The 17,195-nt window shown below is 36.2% G+C and overlaps 1 protein-coding gene across 7 annotated transcripts in view; it reads left to right on the forward strand.

Moving 5' to 3' along the window:
• The window catches only part of MEF2C (myocyte enhancer factor 2C), a 171,324-nt gene that overhangs the window by 82,487 nt on the left and 71,642 nt on the right, over window positions 1–17,195 (forward strand). For all 7 annotated transcript variants that reach the window (XM_080803588.1, XM_080803591.1, XM_080803594.1 and 4 more), the window contains one exon: window positions 13,109–13,312. In XM_080803588.1, coding sequence (XP_080659714.1) covers window positions 13,109–13,312 — 204 coding nt within the window. The remainder of the gene's footprint in view (window positions 1–13,108; window positions 13,313–17,195) is intronic.

The following is a 17,195-nucleotide window of genomic DNA, read 5'->3' on the forward strand; positions in this document are numbered from 1 at the left end:
GAATCATTAGTTGTTTGTATGCATACCAAGTAAGTATATATTATTAGAGAGGAAATTATACTTAAGATACTACCAGAGAGTTATCCATGTTTCTCAATGAATGTCTGGAACCTTGTTTAAAATCAGGTGAAAAAAAATTCCAAAAATTCAGAAAAGTGTTGATTTAAATCTAAAATAAAATCCACAAATACTTCATAATGATTATTATGCCTTCCCCCCCGCCACAGTGTCATTTCTTAAGCTAACTGCTTCCCCTAAACTTGGTTTTAATATATAAAATTAGGGTGTATCATAGTAACATATTAGCACATAGTAGTACATTTCAGAATTGAATCATAGGGTCTATTGATGCGTCCTGTGGATGCCTACTTAAAGGTTCCCCATGCACATAAGTTAGATCATTCTTTCATTTATCTTAAAATCACCAAAGGGAAGGGGTGCCTGGGTGGCTCAGTGGGTTAAAGCCTCTGCCTTCTGCTCAGGACATGATCCCAGGGTCCTGGGATGAAGCCCCGCATTGGGCTCTCTGCTCAGCAGGAAGCCTGCTTCCCCCTCTCTCTCTGCCTACTTGTGATCTGTCTGTCAAATAAATAAATAAAATCTTTAAAAAAAAAATCAAAGAAAAAAGTTTTGTTCAGAGAGCTGGAATTACTAGTGATTGAAGAGACTGAGAAAGGAAACCAAAAGGAAAAAAATATACTTTTGGGAGTTTCCAAATCAAAGAAAGCAGTAGCTAGAGTGCTCAGATGTACATTTAACAGCTATGACATCAGGATATTCGTTTCTATTCTATTCCTAGCAATTTAAAAACAATTCACAAATGGTCTCCCCTCTATATGGTTGAATCCTAGAGATAGCACGCCACACACTTACTATGCATACATGTGGGATATTTTATATTTGTATCGAATAGATCTATTCCTTTACTACCAGAGAAGTACTGTCTCAGATGCTCTCAAACTCGTCCATTGGCTTTCCTTTGATAAGGAATCTAAGAGAGGCCAAAAGTTGTTTGTTACCAAAAGATAACAGTTTCCTCCATGTACTTGAGGGCTTCAAGATGTTTTGTTGTTTCAGTTCTGATTTGAGTATCTCATACCACTTCCATTTAAAACCATCATTTAGAAAAATCCTGATGTTTGTATTTATTGTATCTCAATGATTTTATGTAGAAAGTTGGCTTTGAATGGACCTTCCACCTCTGCAAATGCACGCACACCCTATTCTGTCTGTGACAAGTCACCTTTTGCTTTGCAAATGCACAAACGCTGTGACATTGTATTACTGAGAAACCAACCCTAAAAATATTAACATTATAAATAGACCACATAAACCAAGAGGTTTTTCCAAACTGTAGATTAAAGAACGTGTTGCTAATTTTTTCAAAAACTATGTCCTTTGCCGTCTAGACCTCCTCTAACATTGCAATTTATTCGTTCAAAATGAGCTCCTTCAAAAATTATTATGATAATAGTATTTTTAAAGTTTACATCCTCACAGACTCTAATTGAAGAAGGTATGGCAATGCCCCCTCCTCACTCCAGAATAATAGCTTTGGTTTAAAAAGAAAAATAACATAATTTGAAGTAAATGAAATTCCATAATATGGAATATATATACTTGCATTTCTTTTGAAATAAGTTGGACCACTAATAAGAATAAGAGAAACACTGTAAATGTTTGGAATTTTGACTTTTAATTTTAAGTTGGAACAGTTTAGCTTAAGAAATCACTAACATTTAAATAACATTTCAACAAACGCAACTGTTTGGAAACTACAACGGAGACAGCCTCCTGCCTTCTGTCTTGCGAGGATTGATTTGGAAGGCCCTGAGGGAGAAAATATTGGAGTTAGGAGGTAAAACTGAAGCCATCGTGGAAAGGAAGAAGTTACACTCTTCCTGTTATGACAGGAAACGTAGACAAATGTGCTTCCTGAGCATTTGCTCAGCAGGGAATGAAGTAGTCTTTGACCTTTACCTTAGGTACATTTTGGCTTTGTTAAACTAGTAAACATGTTTTTGCCCCCAAAATATTAGTCTGGTTTATTTGATTCTTCTCAGATTCAAATGATACATTTTAGGTATATGAGGTATAAAGAAACAGAGGTATTTATTTTGTGACTGCATCCGCAGGTTGAGTTTAGAACATAAATCAGCCTTTTAACGAATGAAGGAGACCTGAATGGCGCATATAAAAAATTAAAAACATACTGCATTATAGCCCTCTCTTTTTAAAATCCAGAATATTCTTAGGCTTAAAAATGGGCTCCAATAAATCTTTTAAATCCTGGTAAGTTTAATAATTGTAGATCATCTCTCTTCCTTTTCCTCCTACAGACAGATATATATCAGACATCAGCTACTACAAGTTTTAAAACCCAAACCCTGTGAGTTTGTGAGTAAACACTCAGGTTTATTCATATGCATTCAATTACTTAACTGTAATCTAACTCATTGTTCAATATTTCTGCCCAAGAAGTGTACAGTGCACAAAATTTAAGAGTTTTATTTGAGGGATTGAGGGTTGACTTAGGTGAGGGGTTGGTAGAGTTCTAAATTCCACACACTACATTCTCTATTTTAATCTTTTTATTCTGTTCAGAGTTTTAGGAACTACTGCTTGAAACCCCTTTGGAAATCCTGCTACATTGCTGCGAAACACGGCTCAATTTGCTTGAGGCTAACGAGGACAATAGTCCTCTTTGCAGCAGAACACATTGCTGTCTCATCCTCGCAAGTTATGCTGGAGGGTTACAAGCACATGGTAGCAGTCTGCTTAAAAGAGTCCCTCACTGCTCTTTAAAGAGCCTTTCATTTACGATGGCAGGCCCCGTCATTGTATAAAGGAGCGCTTGTCTAGAACACAAGTCTGCAGTGGCATTGCTTCCTCCCACCGAGAGTAATCATCAAGCCTAAAGCTCGCAAGCCTTTCTAATGACAGACTGAATTAAACAAAATAAAATTGAAGAGGAATAGTTTAGAACAGTTGTACCATTACTTACTGTCAGGAACAAGCCAGGGGAAGAAAAAGAGCATTTAAGAGGGCATTTCCCTTTTTTTCAATTAGAGATTGTTGCTGCAGACTCTTGACTCCATCCCTAACCCATTAAACACATAGGAAGACTTCGTGGCTGAGGATTAGAGACTGCATTGTATCTATGAACTGTCCGTCTTGTCCCTCATTAGTCACTCTGTTTCCTTAACCAGGAGGAAACTGAGAGATTATCTATGCTGGGGGTAAGGAGGAATGGATCTAAAATATTTTCATAGGATGAGGGTTATATTTATCATGACTCTAGTTGGACCAAAAAAAAAAAGAGAGAGAGAGAAAACCTCAGAACTTTGAAAGTAGAATTCCTTGGATACATTTGTCCCAAATACATTGTAAGACAAAGAAACTAATAATTACTTTATGAGTTAAAAGAAATGAGTAAAAAGTTCTCAATTCATTGAGCAGTCCAATTAGGATTCAGCTGACAGTATTCTGAGGGATGGAAAGAAGTGTTAGGGACCCATAGATAAAATGATTGTTGCTTCCCTTAGTAATGCGTTGCAAGTTGTTTTGAGTTAGGACTCGGTTATTCTTGTAGATGTGAGCAGCTGCTGTTTCCAAAGGTCTTTTCTTTCATTTATTTGGAACTTTCCTGTAAGGTGCAAGTACTCCCACAGCTACTATGGCAGGAAAGTTCTCCTAAGGTAACTTTATGAACAGAGCTGAGATTGGGGGTGAACGGAGCATACACACATGTGGCGTGGAGACTCATTATTAAATGTCCTTTCCGTTACACAGTAGTCAAACTAATCTCCCTGCCCCGTAGGAAATGGTACAGGACTTGTCCTCTGTTTTTAGAACTTGATATTTACATTGCCTGTGTGTAAGTCGGAGTCCCACCTTTTTTTATTCCACCTGTAAACAGACCTGTATTTTTTACCAACCAAAATGTTTCTCATTTTGTGAAATTTAAATAAACATCCATAAATATAGAACTAGTGCATGCCCACTAGTGTATACATGTGGTTCCCACTGGCTTTAGTGGGAATGGCTGGAGGTCTTGAGGGCAGAATTGGCTACAGTGTCCACACAAAAAGAGCTTTGATTTATTGTCAGAATGTAGAAGCCAACTTCTTCTCAATTTTTGTATTATTAATATTTTTTACTTTAACTTAGAGAGCTATCGTTACATTAATTAATAAGTTATGCACTACTTTGCTTGTACTCATCAGAATTGCTGACAATTCTTAATGTATGTACGCTGCTCAGCGAACGGTTAGTTGATGGGATCCATGCTGTGCTGAATGTCAGCCCCTGAAATGCCTAGTTATCTAAAAGAAGGAACACTGACTAATGGAATGGAGAATGAATTTTGTGTGACAAGGGTTCTATTTCTACTTCATCCAGGAACTAGTTTTGTGACCTTGGATATGGCAATTCGTGTCTTTGTGTACAGTGTCATCTAAGAAATGGAATGATGAACGGTACCATATCCTAATTTGAAAGAGACACTGTCAAATGTAGTGAGATAACTTATTATAAGGTCTTTGAACTTACTAGAAAAAAGTCACCAAATAAAGTCAACACTTACCTAAAAGCAATTATAAGAAACAAATCCACACACAAAATTTAACCCAGTCTAATTTCTCTACTATTCAGTTTTACCAAATGCATGTTTTCCCGGTAAATTACTATAACAAAAAAGGAAAATAACAATGTGAAATTTTCCTGTCTCAGCAGCAAATTTTCTATTAACATAGTTAGATCATGCATAGAAAGTTATTTTTAGTCATTCATTTTGGATTGCAAAAAATGTGTAATTCCTCCACCCATCTATCCATGCATTCATTCATCAAATATTGAGCCAAGTATTGTCCTGGGACCTCAGAGTACAAGATTGGAAAAGAGATGTTCTGGGCTGTCAAGGGAAGTTCAAGGTCTAGCTAAAAGAGAAACTCTAGTCTAGACATAATAATGGTTAACACAAGTTGTCAGGTTCTAGGACAGCACTCTTTTACAGTATGTGACAAGAAATAACTGAGCCCAGTGCATCAGAGAAAAAAATGCTACCTGCCTTTTATAGTGTTTCAGTCAACAAGTCACTTACACTTTTATTACAGCCCTAGATTAACTCCCAAGACTCTGTAAGATGCTTCGTATAACCTTCATTTTACAGGGGAGAAAACCGGGGTTCAGATAAGTTAGACAATTTACCCAAGAGCACACAGCTCGTAGTGGCAGATTCTAGACTTGATTTTCAATTCCCATGTTTTTGTTTCTATGCCACACTACTTCTTTAAAAACATTTTAATAAGATGAATTTTCTCTACCATTACTTTTCTATGCATTTTCAGCACTGTCCAGAATTTAATATTATAACTCAAATTCTTTACAGTCTTTGTAGCTCATCTAGCTTCAAAAAGTGACAGTGTTTTATTTCTTGGAATATAGAAATCAGAGGTGATTATGATACTGTATTTATGAGATTGAGTAACTAAAACTTAAGGCATCCTATACAATGAAACTGCAAAAATAGATTCTTGTTTTGAACCATATTACCATTCACTCAGATCTTCCCCTTGATCTAGAAGTCTGTGCAACCTAGGCATTGACTCTGAACATTTAAAATCTGAAATAAGTATGTTAAAGGTTACTCTAGACCAGCTTCCTGTTAATTCAGGAACACCTACACCTTCCTCAATAAACAGCCGTACTTGAACATGTTCAGGAATGAACTGCTTCCTACTTTATGAGCCTAGATCCACTCTTTGGCAATTCTCCTCACTAGATTTTCCCCTGTTTTCAGCCTCTTTAAAAGATTTTCAACAGGGGTGCCAGGATGGCTCAGTTGGTTGAGCGCCAGGCTCTCGGTTTCTGCTCCTGGGTTGTGGGATCCAGCCCCCTGTGGCAGGCTCCAGGCTCAGCCAGGAATCTGTTGCAAAGATTCTCTTCCTCTGCTCCCACCGCCCGCCCCCAAAACACACATACACATACTTGCATGCACACTCGCTCTTTCAAATAAATAAATAAATCTTTAAAAATAAATAAATAAAAGATTTTCAGCAGTGCTTTCTAGTTCTAGTCTGTAGAATAAAACGGAATAACTCATCTGCCTCTTCGCATACCACAAGTCTTCAGATCTTGGAAAGTGTTCAGCATATCACTTTTAACTATATTTCTCCGGATTAAACATTCCAGATTCCCTCAGTGATTTCTAATGCAAAATGTTCTTAGATCTTACATCAACCTGTTTGCCATCCAATAGACATTGATTTTGTCAGTATCATCTTAAAATGCAGTGCTCAGAACTGAATACTGTGCCTAAGATTAATTAGTACTAACAAAAGATCATTAGACTTATTAACTCCCACTATAACTTTAGATCTTTGTCCCAAAATCAGCCACCACATTAATTTTCTTCCAACCTGAACCTGTAGAATTGTATTTTTAAAATATGAACGGAGACTCTAAAATTACCTGTATCGTCATGCTATTTGTGACCAGCTTTCTAGTCTGTAGCAGGAGTTACAGATAGAGACTCTACCAGATTTATGTTAATACACAGGTCTGATAAGCATTTTCATTTAAACCAATGATAGAAATGTCTGTGACAGAAAAGTTACTAAACTCTGTGGCCCTTTACTAGAGACTTTCCCCTTAAACTTAACACTGACCAAGCAATTCTTATTTAAATCCTCTAAATTGCTACTAGCCAGTCTCAATTCTATAATATTGAGATGAGGATTTTATCGAATACTTTGCCGAACACATGTTCTTTGACAATCTGAACTGGAAGGTTCAATAAATTCTTGCTCAAAGAATGCGGTCATTTTGAACTCCTAGATCCTGCCCCTTTATCTCTGTATCTCGTGACTATAAAATTAAATTTTTATCTTCACACTTTATCATCCCTCATGATGAGTCATCTAGGCAAGGAATAAAGCCCACTTTTCTCGGAACTTTTTGAAATATCTTTTTTCTTAAAGTCTAGAGCATATGTACATATGTATTTCTCTCCATTCTTTAGCTACTCTATTACAGATTCCAAAATGGTATAATCACTCTCTCTCAAGATTCATGTTACTAACATGTAAACTTTTTATTAAAACAAATACATATATCCAAAATCTCTTATTTTTGAGAGACTAAATTATCAAAAAGGTTAAAAAAGTACATTTAGCAGAAAATTATATTGTGACATTAAGACTTTTTTTTAAGATTTTATTTATTTGTCAGAGAGAGAGATCACAAGTAGGCAGAGAGGCAGGCAGAGAGAGTGGGGAAAGCAGGCTCCCCGCTGAGCAGAGAGTCTGATGTGGGGCTCGATCCCAGCACCCCAAGATCATGACCTGAGCCGAAGGCAGAGGCTTAACCCACTGAGCTACCCAGACACCCCAAGACTATTTTTTCTCTTGACAGCAAATTTTTTTGAAATCTTATGTAACTAAAGCTTTCTAAAATGTCAACATAGGGATGCCTGGGTGGCTCAGTTGGTTAAGCCACTGCTTTCCGCTCAGGTCATGATCCCAGGGTCCTGGGATTGAGTCCCACATCGGCCTCCTTGCTCAGCGGGGAGCCTGCTTCTCTCTGCCTCTGCCTGCCACTCTGCCCGCTTGTGCTCTTTCTTTCTCTGACAAATAACATAAATAAATAAAATCTTTTAAAAAAAAAGTCAACATAATTGAAAATTGGTTTCTCCCTCGAAAGCCTTAAGTATTCTGACCTTGAAACAGCTAATTTAAAAGTAAGCAAACAAAACAACAAAACCCCTACAGCAGATCCTGCTGAATAATTGTTAAAAAATCTAAATGAGCTTAATCTTTACAAAAGTTATTTTAGCTCAAAAGCTATAAAATCAAGGTTATCTTAATTTCTACCAAAAAAGGGGGAAGTTCTTTGACTTCATGCCACCATTTTTTAGAACCTCATCTTTTTCATCAAATTTGGCCACAAACCAAACATTCAGACTTTAAAATAGACTATTTCCATTCCATAATTCACTGTTTCAGCAAATATTCATTGAGTGTCCACTGGTCAGTCTGGATGAAGCCACAGATGGGGTCTTTGGGGAACTTGAAAGACAATAGAAGAGACAGACTCATAAACAACCAACTCTATAATATTAGAAAAAGTCTCATAGTAAAGGTTTGTAAAAAGTTTTAGAGGATGACAATGAGGGAGGAATGAGTTTTTTTCCAGATATAACAATGAAAGCTTCATAGAAGAAATTGGCATTTAAACTAATTTAAGCCTTGCAGCTTGATTGGGAGCCTGCCAGCAACCAGATGGAAAGGGGGTGGGACATAATACCACAATCAGCTTTCACTGAGTACAAGATAAGAAGTAACCAATATGGTAGGTTTCATTTCATATTCATCTTGATTCGGTTAACATCTACTGTTATTTTTCTTGTTCAGTCTAGAGAAAAGGTTCGTCAGAAAACAAAAACTGAGTTCACCTCTAACTTTAGATAAAAGTACAATTTCAGATCATTACACATGACTGAAAATATAACACTACTAAGTAATGAACTTTGCTTCAAATAAAGCAAATTGCTTTTAAGCCTTAATGAATTAAATGACTATTTTTTCTCCAGCCATGAGGAAGAAACATGAACAAGGGAGATATATATGTAATAGAAGCCCCAGCACCTAGCACAAATATCTGACAGGGAGAATGATCAATAAATAGCGCTTCTCATTTGGCATATAGAAAATGCTCAATAAAAACTGCTTGAATTATATTTGTTTCTATGAACAGATTTACCAAATTTTTTATAACTCAGTTGTATGGAGCTATATTTAATGATGTGCCTTTTCTCAATTTCAAATTCTAATTTCAATTCCTGATTCATACCTAGTAAGTTCTAAAGTAATTATAAATGCAAGATACCTAATGTAAGATGTATAAATGTGTGATACCTGCCCTTATGCTAGGAGTTAAAACTCGAAGTTACTCTAAAACTCAATCCTGAAACCTCTTACTGCAACATCATCATTATATTTGGGGCTGTTTCAAGAAGTAAAGGAAAGAAAATTAAAATGGTCAGTGTTTACAGAGTATTTGCTTTCCGTGCATACATTACATATTAAGTCTCTTTAATTCTGAAAACTAATGTCGAATTACAGTGTCCACTAAACAATACTGGCTTTATTCTCTTGTCAGTGCACCATGATTGATGTAAGCACTGGAAAAGAGCATCCCTTTGCCTACTACAATGAAAAGAGTTTTCCATCTCACCTAAGGTTAAAAATAATGTTATTTTAATAGAAATGGACTTGTTCCCATTACAAATTATTGTCAAGTTATGAAAAATGTAATCATTACAATACATTATTATATTTAAGTATAAAAGCTCTGAGCTGCAATCTTTGTCATTGAGTGGCATATTTTAAACGAAGAGTAATATCCCAGGTCTCTTTAGAAAGCTTAATGCTTAAAAACAGTTTTATCTAACTATGCACAATGAGAAAAAAGCATTATAAAATACATTTTGAGTATGCTATGAGGAATATGAACATAATACAGAATTAAATTTAGAGCAATTAAGAGTAGATTTTGAAGATATTTTCTTAAATGCTTTAATATAGTCAGCACCATTTCAGTTTGCAGTTTTAATGAGAAGAAGCTATATGCGCTGACTTTTTTGACAGGTATTATTAGATAAGTATGCATTATCCAGAAGCCTATTTGGTTACACAAAAGTTGAGGAGTAACTAAAAGTAAACACAAATAGTAGCTTTAATGATATTTCTGTGCTGAAATGTACTTTGATGGTGAGTGTTGTAACGTACTAAATTCTGAGGTTGAGTACAACAGAAACCATACTGTATTGAGACATTCCACCTACAGTTTGTGGTCATGAAAGTCTGATTAAAAGTGGTTTTAGATATATGAAAGTATTTTGGGCCAGTGCCTTCTGTATTGAACCTACTCTTACACTGTTTCACTAAATAAAATACCAATGTGCAAATACATCTGGGTAACTAAATTGCATCTAAAATAATATTAAAAGACATTTTATATAAATCTATGTAATTATTATGATTCTTTATTCCAAAGAGGTAGTCTTTAACTCATTATTAATACCAATCATGACTCATCTGAATAAACTAGAATAAAAAAGCTTCTAAAGTAATGTGATAATCAGATATGAAAATAAAACACTAGGTATATTTAGTAGAAGTACCTTAGAAAGACAATCAATAATCGTAAAACAGAAGGTGAGACATTGGCAATTATTACAAAGAAAAATTGTCCCAAGTTGAAATGTAAATAATGTATCTGAGTGGAGATTGACTAGCTGATGTGGGCTGATAAATACCATATTTTCCAAAGAATGATCAGAGGGTATTCCATATTTCTGCTTTATCTTTGTATTAGGAATAATGAGATCCTCAAATAGCCTTAATCAGTAGACTCTTCATAGCCACCAACATAGGCATATTTTGTAAGTCCTTTTTCTGTACATCAGCCAAGTGAGGGATGGGAACTAGGTTTATTGAGCTTCAGTGTTAAGCGGCATGCTCACTACTGTACACTGATTTTATTTTGTGCAGTCTTCACAACAACACTAAGAATAGGCGTTCTCTATTTTACAGATGAAAAACCAAACTCAGAGAAAAATCCAACTAAAGAACTTAAGTGAATTTCTCATGACTAGCACATAACAGATTCAGCATTCAAATCTGGGATCCTCTTAACCAGGCCCCATGTTCTTCCCTTTCTACCATCCTGCCTTTAGTGCAAATGTGATAAAGCAATATAATCATTATTGAGCATAGATTTATCTTGTTAAAATTCTACTCATGATTTGATTTTTAAAAATGTCATGGGAAAAGTTTTCACATAATTTTAGATAATATAGATCAATTTGATATTTCTAGAAACCTCACTTAATAGTTTTCCCTATTTCATTTTTATACTACAGATCTTTAACTTCTGCCCATATGTGTCTGCTGGTCCAAGCACTGGGCATACACTGTGAGCAAAATAAAAATGGCATATGGTCTTGTGAAATATGCACTGTAGAGGAAGAGACAGACATCAAATGATCACACACAAAAATATACAAATTATGAAATGTGAGAAGTGCTATTAGGGAAAAATAAAGGGTGATAGGTAAAACAGTATTAACAAAGTGTAGAGGATTGAGGAGACCAAGAGATCAGGTTTTCCTCTCTGTTCACCCACAGTTCCTGTCAATACGTTTATATTTAGGTTTGTGGGATGGGGTAGGATTCAAAGTTCACTCTGAGGTCTCTAGTTTGGGTAACTGAGTTTATTGTGAGATGGCCAAGCCAGGAGGGGGAGCAGTTTCAAGAATGAAGATGATGAGTTTAAGCTGTAGAGGTTTAAGAGATTCCTAGGACATTCAGATAGATGTAGGACTGAAGGACATCCTTTGGGTGTCCCAAGACCAAAAAAAAAAAAAAAAAAAATTGAGGAGTGGGAATCTAGTTTGGGGATTACACACAAATAGGTATTAGATACAACAGGTCTGGCCTCTGCAAGATGGGTTAGATTTGAAGGTGAGAAAAAAAAATTTAAGTTGTCCATTTAAAAATCAACTAAAGGGGCGTCTGGATGGCTCAGTGGGTTAAGCCTCTTGCCTTCGGCTCAGGTCATGATCTCAGGGTCCTGGGATCGAGCCCCGCATGGGGCTCTCTGCTCAGCAGGGAGCCTGCTTCCTCCTCTCTCTCTCTGCCTGCCTCTCTGCCTACTTGTGATCTCTGTCAAATAAATAAATAAAATCTTTAAAAATAAATAAATAAATAATAAAAAATAAAAATCAACTAAGTTAGTCAGCATTTCCCAGAGTATATGCCTCAAAAAACTTACCTTTGAAAAATGATAGTAAATGCTCCTCTAAATAAATAAATAAGCAAAGAAACAAACATTCTGTCAGGAAATGGTTTGGGTGGCAGGTTAAACGAAATTTAAAAGTTTTTCCAGCCTTTAATATATAAATGTGCTTCATTTCCCAAATGTATTAAGCTACTGAATTTTTTGTCCTGAAGAGTATTTTATAGAAATGATATTCCAGAGAACACCTGCTGGAAAATGCTGGGCCACTTAAAGGCTTACAGTTAACAATGTCCATGGTTTTTGTTGAACAAACTAGAGTGTAATCAAGAAAGGAATGAAACTGGGAATAGTGAAATTTTTATTTGCATTTGGTACCCTTGCCAGATAGGAAGTATTCAAAGTCAGAGCTGTTGTAGACGGCTCATCAGGAGAAAGGCAGTATGAAGAGTGAATTTTAAAGATTGGGGATGAATTGAGGAGGGAATGGTTTCAGACAGGGAGATCATCTAGGACAGGAAACTGATAAGGACGGGAATGATAGAGCCGCCTGGGAAATAGACAAGAAAGTGTGAACCTGAGAAACATTTCAAGGGAAGGAATTATGGGACTTGGTAATAGATTAGATTAAAAAAAAAAAAAGAAAAAGATAATAATACATTTTCTGGCCTGAGAAGGGAGGGAAGATACACAAAAGATTGAAAACAGAACCCTGACGGTATTATGACAAAAGTACTTCCCAACTTTCTGCTGCATTTCTAGAAAACATAATACAGCACTGTCTGAAAGCAGTCTTATCCCTTTGAGTGTTTTCAGTTAAACAAAACAAATTTTTAAAAGTTTTGGACACACACACAAAGAATTTCTGAACACGCATCGAAAATGCTATGCATGTCCAGTCTTCACATGGTCAAAAAATGAGCTCCAAACTTATAATTGGGAAAGATGTTAACCATGCTGAAATTAATTTTCTCAAATCTTAAATTGCTCCAAAAAACATGAATAGTTCTCTGGTCACCTTCATTAAAATGCCCTACATTAAATCTGGCATTTACAGTTTCACATTCAGCAACAAGCTGGAAATCACACTTTTCAAATTCTAAGCAGAAATTAGTTTTAGATTTATTTGCTTTCTTTCCAAAAGTGTTAGTGCCCAAGGGCTCTGACAACGACACACTTTGTTTCACAAAGGAAAAAAGTAGTACTGTTAAAAAAAAAAAAAAACCAAAAAACAAACACCAAGCGTTTTCTTTTCCTTAAAAAAAAAAAAAAAAAAAAAAAAACCAAAACTGCCTGGTTTTTTTTCCAGGTGACATTTACAAAGAGGAAATTTGGGTTGATGAAGAAGGCTTATGAGCTGAGCGTGCTCTGTGACTGTGAGATCGCGCTGATCATCTTCAACAGCACCAACAAGCTGTTCCAGTACGCGAGCACCGACATGGACAAGGTGTTGCTCAAGTACACGGAGTACAATGAGCCACATGAGAGCCGGACAAACTCAGACATCGTGGAGGTGAGAACGCATGAGTGGTTGGCGAACCCGACCCCCCCACCCCCCAGCTGAGTGGTGTGATGGTTGGACCTCCCCCTTCCACGCACACACACGCACGCACACATACGGGTTCCTTTTCCTAAGATGTTCCTATCCCCCACGGATGTCCCCCTGGTTATCACCCCAACATTACCCCACCCTTTCTATTCCTGCAAAATGCAAGCTAGAGCGATATGGTGATAGGGACAATGTAGATACCTAGTCCTTGCTAGAAATCAGGCACCACTGTCAACGTATTGACCTCATCCTCCACACAGCCGTATCAGGAACAAGACTTGGGAATTGTGGCCAACACAGGGCTTTACTTACTTTTGGTGATTTCTTTTAGGTATAGACTAGTGTGACAGCATCGTCAAAGAAAAAAATATTTAAAAATGAACTTACCCCAGCCTTATACTTCAATTTCTCATTTTGTCTCTTCTTTCTAATTCATTCTTCCTAATGCATTCTTCCTGAATGGGTAAAAACAATTATTCTGCTAGAAATATTTTCCCCCCAATTATATCATTTAGTGTAGCATTGTTAATATACGCAGAATCAGAAATCTGATGAAAATGAATTTCTAAATGTTAGCTTGGTGTTTTATCAAAGTTAGATTTAAAACGTTTTATTGTGCCAGAAATAAATAAGCATCACATTAAAACACAAAAATGTTTTTGATTCATTACCATAAGTAGCATTGCCATACAGTTTTAAACACTTCCTGCACATATCCTATTTAAATGTTATTGCCTTATAATACCCTTCACAAACAGTGAATACTGAATCAGAAAAGACTTTCAATGAGGACTGTCCCTGTCTGTTTCTCTCACTTGTCTATCTCCTCATGATTACCTAGATGGTGATTATGATTGCTTTCCCAGAGTTAAAAGAAAAGTAATAAATTTTTCAAAAGTATGTATTCAGGGTCAGTTTACCAGAGTATAGGTTATTCTTGTCATTACTTTTAGACTGTTCCATATTATGAAAAAAATCTAGCACTAATCTTGACCGGATTAATCAACCTCTCATTTTCATCTTCTTTTTACGTGTTATAATTGCCTAAGACTGATTCTCATGTCTTTGCCTTTATTTGGAAGTTTTTTAAAAGTATTGAGCTGGGACACCTGGGTGGCTCAGTCGGTTAAGCATTCGACTCTTGATCTCCTCAGCTCAGGTCTTGATCTCAAACCCCACTTTGCACTCCACACAGGGTATAGAGCCTACTTAAAAAATAAATAAAATAAAACAATAAAAATATTGAACTGATCGCCTTTTTTTTTTTTGGCCTAACAAAGCCAAGCAAATAATTTCAGAAAACGAAAGTGAATAAACTTAATGTGGTATATGTATAAAATACTTGCAGATTTGCATTACTGAATGTCACTTTAGTTTTTCATTGACATGATTTTAATTGTGTGCCTTGATGTTGAAATTTAAGGCCATTTATAAAACTTACCTGAAAACTTTCCTGAAAAGTATTTCAGAAAAAATTTTATCCATGTATACATATAACTGTGAAAATTCATAAACAAACATGAATAGGAACAGAACTGGTCAACGTCAAATCTCATAGGTGCTTCTGTGTGTGTATTTGTGTATGTGAGTTTGTGTGCCTGTGCATTCACACACATTTAACATAAGTTCCAAACACAAAACAACTCTATACTCAAGACTCCATCTCATTACCAAAACCATTACAGCAGACACTTCAGGGTATCAGCGTTGAGCTAGAATTTGTCATTAGACCTAAACTGCTCCAGTCCTTAACATGATGTAAAATGCAGTAGAACCATAGTAAAGTATTTGAAAAATGTGCTGACTTTTAAACTTCGCTTTCTTAAAGGAGCTTAAAAATCTAGAAAATTCATTTTTCTGAGAGCTTTAGTCAGGAATATGCTGTGTGATTTAATAGAGACCTTCACATTCTCAGGACTTTCATCATCTTGGACAGATGGGTATCTGAGCCAGACTTCTTTAAAGGCTATGAGAAGAGCAGGGGGTTCCAAGTCAGAGGGCTTGCATTTGTAAACCTTGTCTTTTACACTCTTACTGTGTGACAAGTTAGCTACTTCTCTGGGCTGAAGTGTCCTCATCTTAAAAATGAAGGCATTGAGTTTGAACGTCCTTTGCAACACAATTCTTTAAAAAGCAATACTTTTAAAAGAAAGTAAAGCAGCAGCTCCATTATCTTGCATTTAATTCAGTAAAGCTCTGAATCTCTCAAAAAGACAATCTGGGGCTCCTGGACCAAACCTAGGGATGACTTGATTCTTTGGAAGAACAGAACATGTTGTAAATCGGTCCTGCTCAACTACCTGAATCACACATTCTTCATCTATTTTGCTTTTCCATTTTAGTAATAACAGAGATAAATGAGGAAGAAGTAAGAGGGATCCCTAAGCCTAATAAAATTTATATCACCCCCACGTAGAGTATTTTTCTAAGTGCAGCCCATTGAAATCACTATTCTTGAAATACTTGGTGGAGAAGACGGAATCTAGATGGAAAACTGCATTTATAAGTTTCCCAAGTAATTCTTTCATACGCTAAGTTTGAAAACCTCTGCAGCCCTGAAACATAATTTGTGTTGGGGTTGTCTGATTGATTCCGTCAGTTAAGCATCCGACTCTTGATCTCAACTCAGGTCATGATTTCAGGGTTGTAAGATCAAGCCCCGCATCAGGCTTTATGCTGGGCGTGAAGCCTGCTTGATTCTCTCTCCCTCCTCTCCCACTGCCCCTCCCCTCCAAAAAAGAAAAAAAAAAAGATGTTGTTTTGGAGGCTAAGAAATTGTTTTGGAGGCTAAGAAACTGGGATACATCAGGGATTTGAGGAATCCATCCTTAGAATGAATCTAACACAAAGTTGAGAGTTAAGGTAGTTTACTACTCCCGGGTAAAATTTTAAATCCTATTTATTTTAATTTAATGGAATACATCTAACTGCGTAAGTTTAATGAGGAGCATAATATGTTTCATGAAGGGTCATTAGTTTTATATTTCCCATTTGGACCATTATCCCTCTCCCTTAACCTTCCAGAAACAGTTTACTCACAAGAAAAAAAGATTGGCACGGAGAGAGAAATAATATGATTCCCAGCATTTAGACCAAAATACAAATTTCTGGGCCATACTAAAGTAGGGTTACAGGGTCATAGGAAATTGTGCAGCGCGTGGGTGTTGAAAAAGATTCCTTCTTTTAGCAAAAAAGCTCTGCGTAATTATCATGTCTTTGCTTGATAATTAGCACTACTGTTACAATGGCACAAAGACAAAGACTTAATAGACAGACTGAGATAGGTTTTTTTATTATTATATTATAATGCAGCTTGAATATCTGTTTAGATACAATATATAAATATGCCAGATTTAGTAAATGTGTTAAATTTTTAATCCATTGCTTTAAAAAAACAAAAACAGTTACTGTATTAAAAGCGCTTCCTTTGAAGAAAGTCCATTTTATTTTACTGTATGACAAGTATACTGGATATTTACTCAAAATGCTGGCTTATAAGGCTGTTGAAATTAAGTAGGGATTCTGATGATATTAAGGGAACTCTCCCCTTCATCTCCTCCAACTGTCTTAGCTCCACTCCTGGTTCCCTTCTGCCATTCTACCCTACAGTTTATGTTGGGCTCTATTCCTGGAAGATGTGGTGTTGAGCAATTCAAGATGACCTGAAGAATGCAAGGCCCACAGGACATGCTTTGGGGCCATCTTCTCTTAACAATGATTTAGCAAGTGTCAGCTTACAGTCAGCACTGTACAAGGGATTCTGAAACAGCAGAAGACAGGCATTCTTGTTAAAGATATAGAACGTATATAAAAAGCAGCTTGGGAACAGTTGGAGGGCTAAGGAGCC

Source organism: Martes martes, assembly GCF_963455335.1.
Source record: "Martes martes genome assembly, chromosome: 5".
Lineage (NCBI taxonomy): Eukaryota > Metazoa > Chordata > Mammalia > Carnivora > Mustelidae > Martes > Martes martes.